Source organism: Pieris napi, chromosome 1 (genome assembly GCF_905475465.1).
Source record: "Pieris napi chromosome 1, ilPieNapi1.2, whole genome shotgun sequence".
In the NCBI taxonomy this organism is placed as follows: Eukaryota; Metazoa; Arthropoda; class Insecta; order Lepidoptera; family Pieridae; genus Pieris; species Pieris napi.
Window position 1 is genome coordinate 3,496,460 of NC_062234.1, and position 13,364 is coordinate 3,509,823.

Consider the following 13,364-nt stretch of genomic DNA (forward strand, 5'->3'; position numbering starts at 1 on the left):
ACTATATTACACGGAAACAGATTTTGATCTCGCTTAAAAGTACGTACCGTATGCATGCGCATGCGCATCCAAATCGAGCAGGTGCTCCATAAGCGGCTCTCTTAGCTCTGGTTGTGCGCGGGCAGCGGCCAACAGCGCTTGATGGGCGTGGTTAGCTTGAGGCCCGCCCGCTAATAGAGCACCGCACAACGCTCGTACTGCGTTTGCAATATCAATACTAGCCGAGGCGCGTCCGCGGACACAAGCACATATCACGCTCGCCCAGTTATTTCTGTTTAAAAAAAAAGAAAAATTAGATATACACAGAATTGTTACAAATTCAATAAATATTACAGTAGACCAGTCTTAAGCACAAAATTATTGGCTCAACAACAGTGGTAAAGTTATAAAAGCAGTTAGTATTGTCTTTTATTAACATAACTTTTACACATTTAAAGAAAATTGAAGTTATGTATTATTATAAACTTATAATTATTTTACATAATTAAAAAAAATCCGACGTTTCGCGTGCTTTACAGCGTGCGTGGTCACGGTGACTGAAGACAAAAGATGTTGAATGTCAAAAAGTATCACAGCTGTAGAAAAAGTTGAATTATCTGTATTTATTTCCCCCGAGTTGATATCGCTAAAAGATGAAGGGTTTTGGCAGAAATGACTCACGCTCTTCTATTTTCGCGGATTGTTTATCTTGAGATTTTAATTTGGATATTATTGGATCCCAGGTGTTTGACACTTTTAGGCCGTCTTCTCTATTGAAATTGGGGGTGTTTTTTGATTTCAATGGTTTCGCTTACTAATCTTGGGAAGAATCTTTTTTCTTTCGTATAGAAGAAGTTACTTACCCAGAGGTATCACTTGTATAAGTGGTATTGTTCAAGTCGGACGAAGGTGGAAGTGTGGGTATTGGCGGTTGTGGGGCGAACGCTGGGGCAGCGAGAAGTCGCAACTGCAGTAAGCCCATGTTGGAACAGTCCCGAGGGCGGTAGAGACGCAACTGTACGGTAGTACAGACTACTGGTCGAGCTATCGCCAGTCGGATAAATGTCATGCCAGCCGTACTTTGCGGTGGCCCAAGCGGCGCTAACGTCCCACCACACCCGGCCTCGACTCCCACGGCACCGGGACACGCTACAGAAGAAATTTATTTTATAGGTTTAATATATTCAAGGTCAATTTATTATTTTTATTCCAGTTCTTGCTGTATCAGTACTTCTTAAAGGTATAATAATTATTAATACATTATACTCCTTTATCAGAGTATTATTAAAAACTAGTGGACCTCACAGACGTTGTCCTGCATGATATTTCAAGCTATTAGGATATTAAAGTATGAAAGTACCGACTGCAGCGCCACCTGCCGGGCTGATTTGTGAATCTAAACCATTCCCAGATCCCCTTGAACACACACAAAAAATGTCATCAAAATCGGTCCAGTCGTTTGAGAGAAGTTCAGTGACATACACACAGAAGAATTATATATATAAAGATTTAGGGTAGGATATAAAGTCACAAGTATCACTCCCAAATCTCAAATACCTATCAGATTAAGAGAGAACAGTAGCACTAAACTACTAAGGCTGGCGAATCTACTAAGTCAGCAAGTTATACATTGACCAGGAAGTAAGTTAATCAAACAGTATCTAAGTTATTTTTACTTTCCTTGCCAGACTGATGAAAACTATATTCAAAAAATTCTAAAATTTTATATATGAAATAATACTTACTGGCCAGACTGGTGAGGTGAGGTTGGAGTTGCACTTCGTGGAGTCGCACAGCATAAGGCAGGTGCAGAGACAGGGCGATGGAAGCATCATCAGCACTGAAGAAGTGGTAGGACCAAGTAGCGGCGCGTACGCGTCTCGCCGCACAAGCGCCACCACCACCGCGCGAGCTCTCGCCAGTCGTGCCCAATAACACGTCTGCCGCTTGCGCGGTTGGATTGCCGCATGTCACTGTACCTGTGACACGAGATTATACAAGAAGAATGAGGCACACATAATATACGAATACTCAGATTTTTAATTCCGTCGAATTCTGACAGCTATCATTTTTTGACAAGTCAGAGATGGCAAACCTTTTTGGCCGGACACATTTTTCAATTTCAATACAAGTTTAAACATCTGAGTCTATACATACATTTTATTGTTAGTTAATTTATCCATTTTATTAAGTGCAGTGCTCCACATTCAAAGTTTTTTATCGGCGGGTGATAATTACGTCCCGTTTTAAGCAGTAAGAAACGCACAAGTAAAGGTAACATTTTTTTTTAAAAAGGTTTACTAAACCTGGAATTAGTAGGCAGTGATGCCAGCTAAAGAAAAAAATAAAGTAATTAAAGTTAATTCGATGTAACAGAACTGAACTTACAGAATGGTGCAATATTGATGAGACCGTCGGTCGCCTCCACCGCTGGTGGTTGGATTTTCTTGCTGCTGGAAGCAGGCGTCGAGAGGTTCATCAGCTGCGGTGGAAGCTTCAGGTGGTTCATCAGGGAAGACACCAGACCCTGGCTGCTGCTCGGCCCGGCCTGTCGAAGATCGCGTGGTTTCATATTGATATCAACGTTTCGTGGGAACTAACTAATTCAGATAATCAAAAGGCGCTCTGATTTTAAACATTAAAACTAATGTTCTTGGAAATTGTGAAGTGGGCCTCCATACCTGATGGCAAATATTAAGTTTCCTGACAGCAAGCTCCATGCCTCCTGCATCTATGAATGCTGCTAACAACTCTGGCTTGTCGAGTAGTCGCTGGAGTAATTGTTGCATTGCTTGCGACAAGTGTACAACTTCATCTTTACCTGTGTATATAAAGTAATTATTACTTCTCATTCAATTTAAATATATTTAAAAAAATTATATTGATGATTATGTATATATATAGATATGAGAGTTAAGCAGAACATTTTCTGAAAAAAAAATATAATTACGGAAAAAGGTAATCTAGAATTTTTTTATAAAAGTACTAGCTGATCCGGCAAACGTCGTTTTGCCATGTATATCATAATAAAAAATAGGGGTTGATCGTAGAGGGGTGAAAATTAGGGTTGTATGTATTTTTTAATGCTGTATAATAAAATTTTTTTATCTAAAAATAAAAAAAAATATTTAGGGGTGGACTACCCTTTACATTAAGGGGGATGAAAAATAGATGTTGTCCGATTCTCAGACATACCCAATATGCACACAAAATTTCATAAGAATCGGTCAAGCCGTTTTGAAGGAGTTTAACCACAAACGCCGCGACACGAGAATTTTATATATTAGATATAATGCTGTTTCATAAATATAATGAAGAACTTACTTAAGTATTCGATAAGAGATGGCAGCATAAGTGCGGGGTTGGCAGCGACGGATGGAATGTGCGCCACCAGCCAAAATATCTCTTCCTTCAGGGAACATTGATCTGAAGAGGTTTCCACGTTTCCGCCTTTAAAAAAAAATCTTTAATATACACATATAATATAATACATTGTAATTACGAGATACATCTCGTAATTACAATGTATTTTTTTTCACAAAAAAATCAAAACTCAACTTGAATTTATAAAATAGTATTTCTATAATAAATATAAAAAAAATATTACCATCCACCAACTTACTCGAATTCAACACCATTGTTGTCATGCCATCACACATTGACAGAGTTCTGTAGAATTTCTCCATGATGTTGGGATGTTGTAAAACTACAGACACAAAATATATAATTACATATTACAATAAAATTATTTTTATTCTGTTATAGAAATCAGTTCATAAAAGTATTGGATTATTCTCTATTAGATGTATTATTTATTATTCCCAATTCCGAAATGAATCCAAATTCTGCAATTCAATTAAAATCTATTCTAAAATTCTTTTAAAAAGAATTGGTCCATTTGGAAGTTTTATTAAATTCCAAAAATGCATATTGCCTGAAAGATGATTCGAAAGACAGATTGACTAAACTCATGATTGATTGATTGATTTTTAAAATGTAATGTATTCAAAAAGAGATTATTTTCTTCCAATATAACTCAAAAGTTTGGTTGAAAGTCTCAGGAACCCATTTTACCTGTATCGGCGAGACATGGTGATTTCGGTACTTGTTTCCTCTCGTCCTCAACGTTGGTGCCTTCTTGGCTGCTCTGTTGCTGTTGTTGTTGTTGTTGCTTACTCTCATCTGTTTGGCATTCTTCACTCCCAGACACGCTGCCGCCACTAGCCGTGCTTTCAGGACTTGCGGGCTATGACACATTTAAAATGTGATTATATTTAATACATAGTAAAAAAAAAGTTGAAACTTCGTTTGAATTTTGACCGAATTGTTTCTAAGGCGATTTTTTATACGAATAACTAAAATACGAAACGTTAGTTACACTTGAATTTAATTCCTTCATAATTTTTACTAACGAATATAAGATTTTTGATAAAGCTCAAAAATTATATTTTTAATATAAATAATAATAATAATTTATTTTTTGCAAGAATATGGTACAAAATGTTAAGGTGATACAATCATAAATCGTTCGCATATTCTATACCACATAAATATTAGTAAAATTTTACAGCGCAAATCTAGTTTAAAGAGTTTTTTTAACACCCACCTGATCTTGCCTGTCAGTTCTGGTGGACGGTAGAGGGAGAGCTAGCAGCTTGCGGCAGTACAGCAGCAGTGATGCGAGCACTGCTCGCCGATGAGGCGGCTTGCGGGCTGCGCCTGCGCCGGCCAACACGTCCGCCAACAGCCCGCCACAGCCCGAGCTACGGCCCTCGTTCCAACCCTCCGAGCGCCATCCGCCCCCCCACCAAACCCAGCCACTGCACTGATCCGCTGAAAAAATATTACGTGTTATGATTCTTACAAGAAATATATGACTCACATCAATACATTATTTTAATAATTATGTTAATATATTACAAATTGCACCCACACATTGGTAATGTGACGGAAATTGTTGATGACTATTAAAGGTATTTTTTTACATATATCTTTTTAGAAATAGACGTTTTTAATGGTGGATGAACATTAGAACCGTGAAATGTTTTATACAACAAATTATAACAAAATTACTTAAACTCGCCGGAAAAAATAAAAGTAATTATCATAGTTCAAATCTTAAAATCTCTACAAAAAGTAGGCATAAATAAGTCAACACTTACCAATAGCCTCAATGAGAGGTAGGGCGTGCTGCGTGTGTTTAGCTGAAAGTGACGGCAGCAGTGAATGAGCAGCACGAAGTAACGCAGCGTGGAGATCTAAAGCGTGATGTGCCAGTGCACCCGGAGTCTGACTGAGGGCGCACAAGGCACGTAAAGAACATAGAGCCCCTCCGCCCCCTCGGGGCATCAACACGCGGGAAATCACCGCTTGTAAGGCCCCCGCGGCACCTGCTCCCGCGCAAGATGTACTGCCACCCTGATTATAACAGATTACCAAGTTAAATCCCAATGCAAAACCCTCTAATACTTTTCGATAAATAATATACTATTTATAGTATTGTCTTTGATAACTTTTAGACATAGAAATTTTTTTTTTAACGGATTTGAAGTTATGTTTTATTATAAATTTACAATTATTTTACATAATTTTAAATTTAACCGACGTTTCGCGTGCTATACAGCGTGCGTGGTCACGGTGACTGAAGACAAAAGGTGTTGAATGTCAAAAAGTATCACAGCTGTAGAAAAATTTGTGTTATCTGTATTTATTTCCCCGGAGTTGGTATCGACTAAATGATGGAGGGTTTTGGCACAAATGGCTCACATTGTCCTCTATTTTCGCGGATTAATTTATTTGAGATTTTAATTTGGATATTATTGGATCCCATTTAAAATTATGTAAAATAATTGTAAATTATAAATAAAACATAACTTCAAATCCGTTAAAAAAGTGTTTTTCTAATATACTATTTATCTAAAAGAGTACACAATCCATGCAGAAAGGAGACATTGAAATGAACAAGTCATATTTTTATTATTTGACCTAATTATTGTTTTGTATATTTTGAATAACGATTTAGAAATAAATAATATAAAATCTAAAACGATTCTTAGACTGAGGTGGACTGGAGTGGCTGAAGTACTTAGTCCTACATAGGACAAGCGGCATACACATTTCTGTGTAGGTAATTGTGTCTGTCTCATTATTTTTCTTTATAAGTTCCCGTATATCAGGGCCCTTCTGTACGTCAGAAGTATATCATTAAGTACTTAAGGAGCGTTCAAGTAGTACGTAACGCAATTTTGGGGACGGGGGAGTCTTTTGAAACGTTACAGTGCGGGAGGGGGGCTTATTATAACAACGCGTTACATTAACATTGTTAACATTTTTATTTTAATAAAAAGAACTGGGGGATACAGACAAACGTTATGGTGCGTTACATGGGGGGGGGGAGCTTCTAAAATCTTTAAACATTTCGTTATGTAATACTTGAACGCTCCCTAATAAGAGATTTTATTTATATAGATATAAGAAATAACACTTACCAAATATGGTTCTGAAGACACGACGGCTCCGTCACTTGCGATGTCTATGGAGACGAACTTAACGAGCGCCGGAACAAAGTATTCGCAGTCAAGGATCACGCGACCAATTGTTTGCGTATTGCCTTCCGTCTATAAAATAAAAGAGGAAATTAATATGTATTTATAAATTTTATCTCTGATATACATGTCGCAGTCAACTAGCTTAACTAGCCGTTCAATCAACAGCCTAGCCTTTTAACGAAACAGCGCCGTTTAACAACAAACAGCTAGGCAAATGACTTGGATCGATGACGTTTCATTACTAGCCTAGACTGAAACTTACTTATTTAAATTTAGTTTCATATTCTGACACCTAGGCTAGGCTAGCGTCGCGACTCTTCAAACTGTCAATATGGTGTCGGCAAACAACAACTTTGATGGTGTTTTCTAAAGTTTAAAGACAAACAACAAGCATAATGGAAGAGTATAGTGAAAATAATAATGTGAATTTAGCTGTGAGTGACTCAAGCAATTTGATTTTTAAAGAAATATTTTTAATGTCAGATGTTTCATCTCTTTTATTTCTGCCACATGGTCACTATCATACGAATGGCTTAATTGCTTATTAAATGTTGTAACAAACGCCTGAAAGATATCAGCCCGCTAGTTAAACGGCGCCGTTTAGTTAAAAGGCTAGGCTGTTCATTGAACGGCTAATTAAGCTAGTTGGCCACGACATACATATAGTAAAAAAAACTCACTTGTATCGGGAAACTTGCAACCCAAGCCAAAGCTTGCATAGACAGCACCCAACAACGCAGGGATATATTATTCAATCTAAAAGAAATGCATTAAATATCATTACATATGCAACAGAAACCATTAAATCTGAGGAAATTTTATAAACGTTAAAACATATTTTGAATACGTACTCTGTAAGCGATTCAAGCAACGCAACAACGGTGTCAGAGGCGAAACGAATACGTGGCGCGTCGGCGGGAACCGTGAGTGCGTTCAAACTCCACCCACTACTGCAGTTATTGCCCCACGAAGACCCGTTTAGAGTTAACCACAGCGATACCACGTTTTCCATAAATGTGCAATCCACCTAAAAACCAAAACATTTCGGTTAAATATCGTGAGCGATTAATAGTGATACTCTAATGATTATCCAATAAATGAGCTTGAGGCATTTGGTCCTTCGATCCGGAGTTACGCCTAGCCTACACTATATTAATATATAATACAGAGACCAGACTTCACTATGACACTTATGTGTAAAAACAATTTAATTTTGATATACGAGTATAATCTTACCCTAAAATCAATACGAATCCATACCTGATTTTTAAACTCCAAGGCGAGGTGTCTGAACACATCGTATAGGGTATGTGCGAGGGGTGGATTGTGTCTAGCCGGTGGCGACGATGGCGAAGACGGTGATGCCGGTGATTGAGGTGAAGTAGGCCCAGGGGATAGAGGTGAAGCCCGATGGGGTGGTGCGCGTAAAGCCGCCGGAAGTGCCAGCGCAGTCGCCGCTAGCACACGTCGTGCCGTCACTTCCGCTGCCGCTGCTGGGCCACTTTCAAGTCGCGCGTCCACGCATGACGATAGCGTGCTGTAAATGTTTAGTAATACAACGGATTAATTACAATATAACTGGTAAAGCTTAGGTTTCCTAGAAAAGCGGTGCCGTTCTAACGGCCGTAATGTAGCGTTGGGTGACGTCACCCATACGTTGTCTATAAATAACATCGGAGTAGGTTTCCTAGAGAACGTTAAGTGTCACCATAACGTCAAATAGCGGTGCTATCATTTGCATAGCGGTGATAAACATAAGATCAACCTTTTTCGCGTGTAGCGGTGCCCATATCTAATTAATACAATGAGTGGACAAGCGAAATTGTTTTTTTGCATTATGTTAAAAAGTAAAGACGGCTTTTCTAGGAAACCTAAGCTTAAAGAGAAGCATTTAACTAACTATATATTTTATTAATCCATAATTAATTATGAATTAATCTTATATAATATTTAAAAAAGCAGTCTCACCTCGTATTAAGATCTGTTGACTCCTTATTCTTCTTCGCTCTCTTCAGAACATCTATGAAGTGCTGCTCTAATTTCTCTTCAGACTCGGAGTCATCAGATTCAATAAGTTGTGTCAGTTGATAGTCAATGTAGTTCAGTTCTGAAAAATATTTTACGTTTAAAATTTAAAGTTGATATATTATGATATGATAGATATTTTATTTTACTTTATACTGTTTATATATAAATAAAAAAAAATAAAATAAAATATGTTTATTAAGGAACATAAGATACATGTATCACTTATTCCACGTCATTAAATTTGAATTTGTAGGCATCCCTACTCATGATGATATCAGAGGGTGTAGGCCGAGAGAAAAAGCCGGCGTAAAAAACTCTCGGTACTCTTTTAAAATATCAAATCATCAAACAACACTATATTTGGTAGACTGCAATAATAATCCTGTAGTAATTCGACCACCTCATTGAAATTTTGTTACTGAATATCTACCTTTTTTAGGTGCTTTCCCGAAGTTAGGATCCACGGGAAGTTTAGTTTTGACGCGCGATGAACTGGGGCCATGCCATTCCTCAGACGAAGTTGAGTTCACCGGTGGTTCTCCACATTCGAATTCCACTAGATCCTATAGAATCACATAATATATTTGAATGTTTTATATTTTACTTATTTGTCTTGATCCTACTGCATTTAAGATACAAATAGTGTTTGTGTATTATTTTATATAACTAAATAAGTCTGTATTATAATAGAGTATGTTTAAAAAAACAGCAATTTAAGAGTGACAAACGATTTATGACCACTGTGTTCTACACACTGATTTGAGAACCGATATTTTGATTTTATTTAAATGGGCTTTAATATTATATTATATATTAGATACATGGATATAAAATTAAAGTTCTTAACATGATTTTAAAAAATCGAAGTAATAAGTTTGGAATATGAATCAGTTATTTCTACGAGCACGTACCTGTAGCAAGGCCGTAAGCGCGTGCCTTGGCCAGGGCGGCAATGTGACAGCTCGTCGAGCCAAAGCTAACACTCCCCCCGCCTCCCCCCAACCGCACCATCCGCACCCGCCGCACAGAGCGCACACACGTCCGACCACCTAGCATCATGTATCATCTCAACACTTATGTAATACTTTATGAAAAATGGTTTGAAATAGATTGAGACAAAGGAAATATTTTATTTGTCCTTTTAAAAAAGATTTTTGAAGTTATACTTCTTTAGGCGCGTTATGAAAAATTTATGAGTGAAATTTTACGATGCGCGCGCACCGTGACACAAAATTAACAGAATGAAGTTGCCCACGGAAGATGCTACGGCATTGGACATAATTTAAAAACAACATTCGAATAATAAAAGAATTTATGTTACACTGAATGTAAAAGAATAATAATAAATATTTATTTATTTAATCTTTCAAATGTAAACTGAACTTTATTGACGATAATGACTCCTTTTCCAGTCTTTGATTATTTAATTGTAATTAATTATTTGCATGCAATCAAAAACTATTTTTAATAATAACCAAAGAAGTAGAACTTCTTACGCGCGTACATAAGTACACGCACCCTTTTTTAAAAGAACAAAGACTTTAGAACTGACTCGGAACTCGTAATAATCATACTATTAAAGGTTACTATAGGTTTTGATTTGATTTTATAGGCATATAGTTAAACTATTTGATAGAGACCAATTTGCATTTTAGCTCCGTATAGTATCAAATTTTTACTCAAACACCTATACAATTTTTAATTAAATAAAAACTATATCTCTAAATTAAAAATTATCTATTGTATAAACAAGACTTTATAAATATTAAATACCTTAGCACATAGAAGCAGATGATCTGATGCGTGAATCGAGTCTATAGTGAGTATGTGTGACAGCAATGCCTGCGCCAACGCAGACGCTAAAGTCGGGCTCAGGATCCTCAGCTCCTCGGAGGGTCTTTGGGCGCTGCTGCTGGCTCCGTTAGCACTGTTCGACCGTTTACCCATAAGCGCCATGTGAGCCTTCAGGGTAAGACGTGCCCGCTATAAAACATCAGTTTATCTTTAACAATTATGTACTTTCGCTTCGGCCTATGTAATATAATATATATTTTTTTTTAAAGACAATTCACACCAATTGACCTAGTCCCATGCTAAGCTGGTGAAGCTTGTGTTATGGATACTAGGCAACGGATATACATACATATTATAGATAGATAGACATATAAATACATATTTAAACACCCAAGACCTAAGCACAACATGAAATGCTCATCACATCGATGTTCGTCTCAGCCGGGGATCGAACCCGGGACCCATGGATTCGCAGTCAGGGGTACTAACCACTAGTCCAATGAGTCGTCATAATTATTAATTATGACGACTCATTGGACAAAATAATTATTATTAGGCTCTGCAAAGATTGATTTCCTAACAATGTTTTCCTTCACGTACAAGCGAGTTTTAAATGCGTAGAAAGGATGGATTTTGATTTACGATTGACACATATCTATATTTTTTCGTTATACGTACTCACGCATGTTGTAGATAAATAAAATTTCGTAACAATATCATATATAGTAACCAATTATCTTTGATGTTACTTTTTTTCTTACAATTTAGATCACAAAAGAGAAGGCTTCTTTACGTGAATTACAATCCAGTGTTTACAATAATTATGGCTAATAAGTTATACTATGTTGCCTTATTTTTTTACAATACTAGTGAATAGCTTAAACTAAAATAATGTTCATTCAGTCTTAGTGTTCGGTAATGTTTTGTTGTTACTAAGAAAAATATAAACAAATTGTATTAACAACTAACTATATATATGTCATTGTATGCTTGTTTTTCATACTATGTAAATTTCTTTCCACATATCCCTAAATCCATTTAGCATTGTAAGAACATAGTAATTTGGAAAAAACGTACTTGCTGCTGCTCGATGGCGACTTGTATCCCGCGACGGGTAGCCTCCATCTCCTGCATCTGATTCAGCAGCCTCTTGTGCAGCTTACGACGATGCAGCTTGCATTCACCCGAGCGCTGCACCGGAGTGCTGGACCTGGCTCCCGACCCGTTTCCAGCGCACCCACCGCCCACGCGACCACCCGTCACCCAGTCCCATCTGATATTGACATTACTTTAAAACACGTACCTCAGTTATTCTTTCTAAACGACTTCAAAAAAGGAGGAAGAAGTCGTCGTGGACGTCTTTGTGATATTGTTGCATATGTGACGTCTTCTCTACTGCAACTTAAACAGGTCAAAAAACCGGCTTTTTTGAAGTCGGATAAATTTGGAAAAAAATTACGATTATAATACAATAAAATTCTAAACCCACGCATCCCCATAAACTTTTATTAGTTTATGTAATAAATACCTATTGTGTGAACCAGTGTTAGTGTTCGCAATAGCAGCATCCAAAAGATGCGCAAGCGCAGACAGCAGAGCGGCGAGAAGAGCGGGAGGAGCGGGCCCTGAGCGTAACAGGTCGAGCGTACGCGACGCCAACGCTTGCGTCACGCCGCCGTCTCCGCACTGCGCGTACATACTCTTGCGAGACATGTACATTATTGATACTAGGCATCTGAAAGTATTTTCCACGTTCAGAAATTCCATTTTTTAAAAGTAATATAAAAAATATATAATTAACGCAAGTTAAATTTATCATGCATAAAAACAAACTGAAATGTTAAAAACTATATCAGTATCAAACTATATGCTTTCTTTTCACTTAAGTACTCTTTCGCCACTTTCTGTCACATTGTATATACGCTATGATAGAAAGAGACCGATAGACTTTAGTAAAAAAAGTGCAATAATCTTATTAATTTTTATGAAGTTATTTCTAGGTAATATGGTCAAACGTGTTGTCTAAGTTACTTAATGCAAGATTATTTTAGTACTAAAAAACCTATTAATTTATCCATTTTTAATCTATTGGTATACCTGTCCAGAGGTAACGGTGGTGCGTCGTGTTCATCAAAGGCAGCCGTGAGCCTGTCTGCAAGTAGTGGACCCCACCAGTGAGCACCGCCGCAAAGACGGGCCAAGAGGGTCGCAACAGCAGCCCCACTGCGGCCGCCCCATTCCCACGAGAGAGGGATCACACCACGGCACCATTCCGGAGTCACTTCTTCGTATTGCTAAAATATTTTTGTCAAATTCAAACATACTTTTTATATCACACTTTAATTAGTTTATGCGTATATAAAAAATAATTAATTTAGGTCAGGGCCTCAGATTTATATATCTGCTACATGATCATATTTTGTTAATCTAATAGGCAAGTAGGTGATCAGCCTCCTGTACCTGACATACACTGTCGACATTTTGGGTCTAAGGCAAGCCGGTTTCCTTCACCGTTCGAGCGAATGTTAAATGCGCTCATAGAAAGAAAGTCCGTTAGTGCACAGCCGGGGATCGAACCTACGACCTCAGGAATGCGAGTCGCACGCTAAAGCCGCTAGGTCAACACACATTCATATCTAAATATAGTTTATTTAAACCTGTTTATTAATGATTTGTCTTAATATATACACAATATATGCGAATATTTAATTACCTGTAGAATAAATTTATAATCTATAGAAATACCAATTTTTCTTTAAATACCAATTAAATAAACAAAACACGAACGAACGTTAGTTAAAAGCGAAATTATTTCTAAAAATTATGTTATGAGTCTGCTGTAAGGAAACCGGCGTGGCGGTAAGGCGAGCCATTTTAATTCTCTCGACGCATTTCATTTATTTATATAGTCAAAATCTGTTATCACGACATCGAAGGGACTACTCATATTTGGTCGTAAAAACCGATAGTCGTAACAGACGATGACGTTGTTATTAAGTACTAATACATACTTTT

General features: G+C 37.3%; 1 protein-coding gene across 2 annotated transcripts in view; it reads right to left on the reverse strand.

Annotated features, from left to right (window-relative positions):
* LOC125054809 (baculoviral IAP repeat-containing protein 6) overlaps window positions 1-13,364 on the reverse strand; it is a 46,371-nt gene that overhangs the window by 19,342 nt on the left and 13,665 nt on the right. For both annotated transcript variants that reach the window (XM_047656930.1, XM_047656923.1), the window contains exons 16-36: window positions 12,447-12,643; window positions 11,878-12,084; window positions 11,427-11,622; window positions 10,329-10,538; window positions 9,467-9,604; window positions 8,986-9,118; window positions 8,496-8,634; window positions 7,788-8,064; window positions 7,379-7,554; window positions 7,208-7,283; window positions 6,468-6,596; window positions 5,142-5,397; window positions 4,586-4,812; window positions 4,054-4,225; window positions 3,602-3,685; window positions 3,304-3,429; window positions 2,661-2,800; window positions 2,368-2,527; window positions 1,725-1,958; window positions 843-1,128; window positions 48-271 (exon numbers count right to left, since the gene is read on the reverse strand). In XM_047656930.1, the coding sequence (XP_047512886.1) occupies window positions 48-271; window positions 843-1,128; window positions 1,725-1,958; window positions 2,368-2,527; window positions 2,661-2,800; window positions 3,304-3,429; window positions 3,602-3,685; window positions 4,054-4,225; window positions 4,586-4,812; window positions 5,142-5,397; window positions 6,468-6,596; window positions 7,208-7,283; window positions 7,379-7,554; window positions 7,788-8,064; window positions 8,496-8,634; window positions 8,986-9,118; window positions 9,467-9,604; window positions 10,329-10,538; window positions 11,427-11,622; window positions 11,878-12,084; window positions 12,447-12,643 (3,787 nt within the window). The remainder of the gene's footprint in view (window positions 1-47; window positions 272-842; window positions 1,129-1,724; window positions 1,959-2,367; window positions 2,528-2,660; window positions 2,801-3,303; window positions 3,430-3,601; window positions 3,686-4,053; window positions 4,226-4,585; window positions 4,813-5,141; window positions 5,398-6,467; window positions 6,597-7,207; window positions 7,284-7,378; window positions 7,555-7,787; window positions 8,065-8,495; window positions 8,635-8,985; window positions 9,119-9,466; window positions 9,605-10,328; window positions 10,539-11,426; window positions 11,623-11,877; window positions 12,085-12,446; window positions 12,644-13,364) is intronic.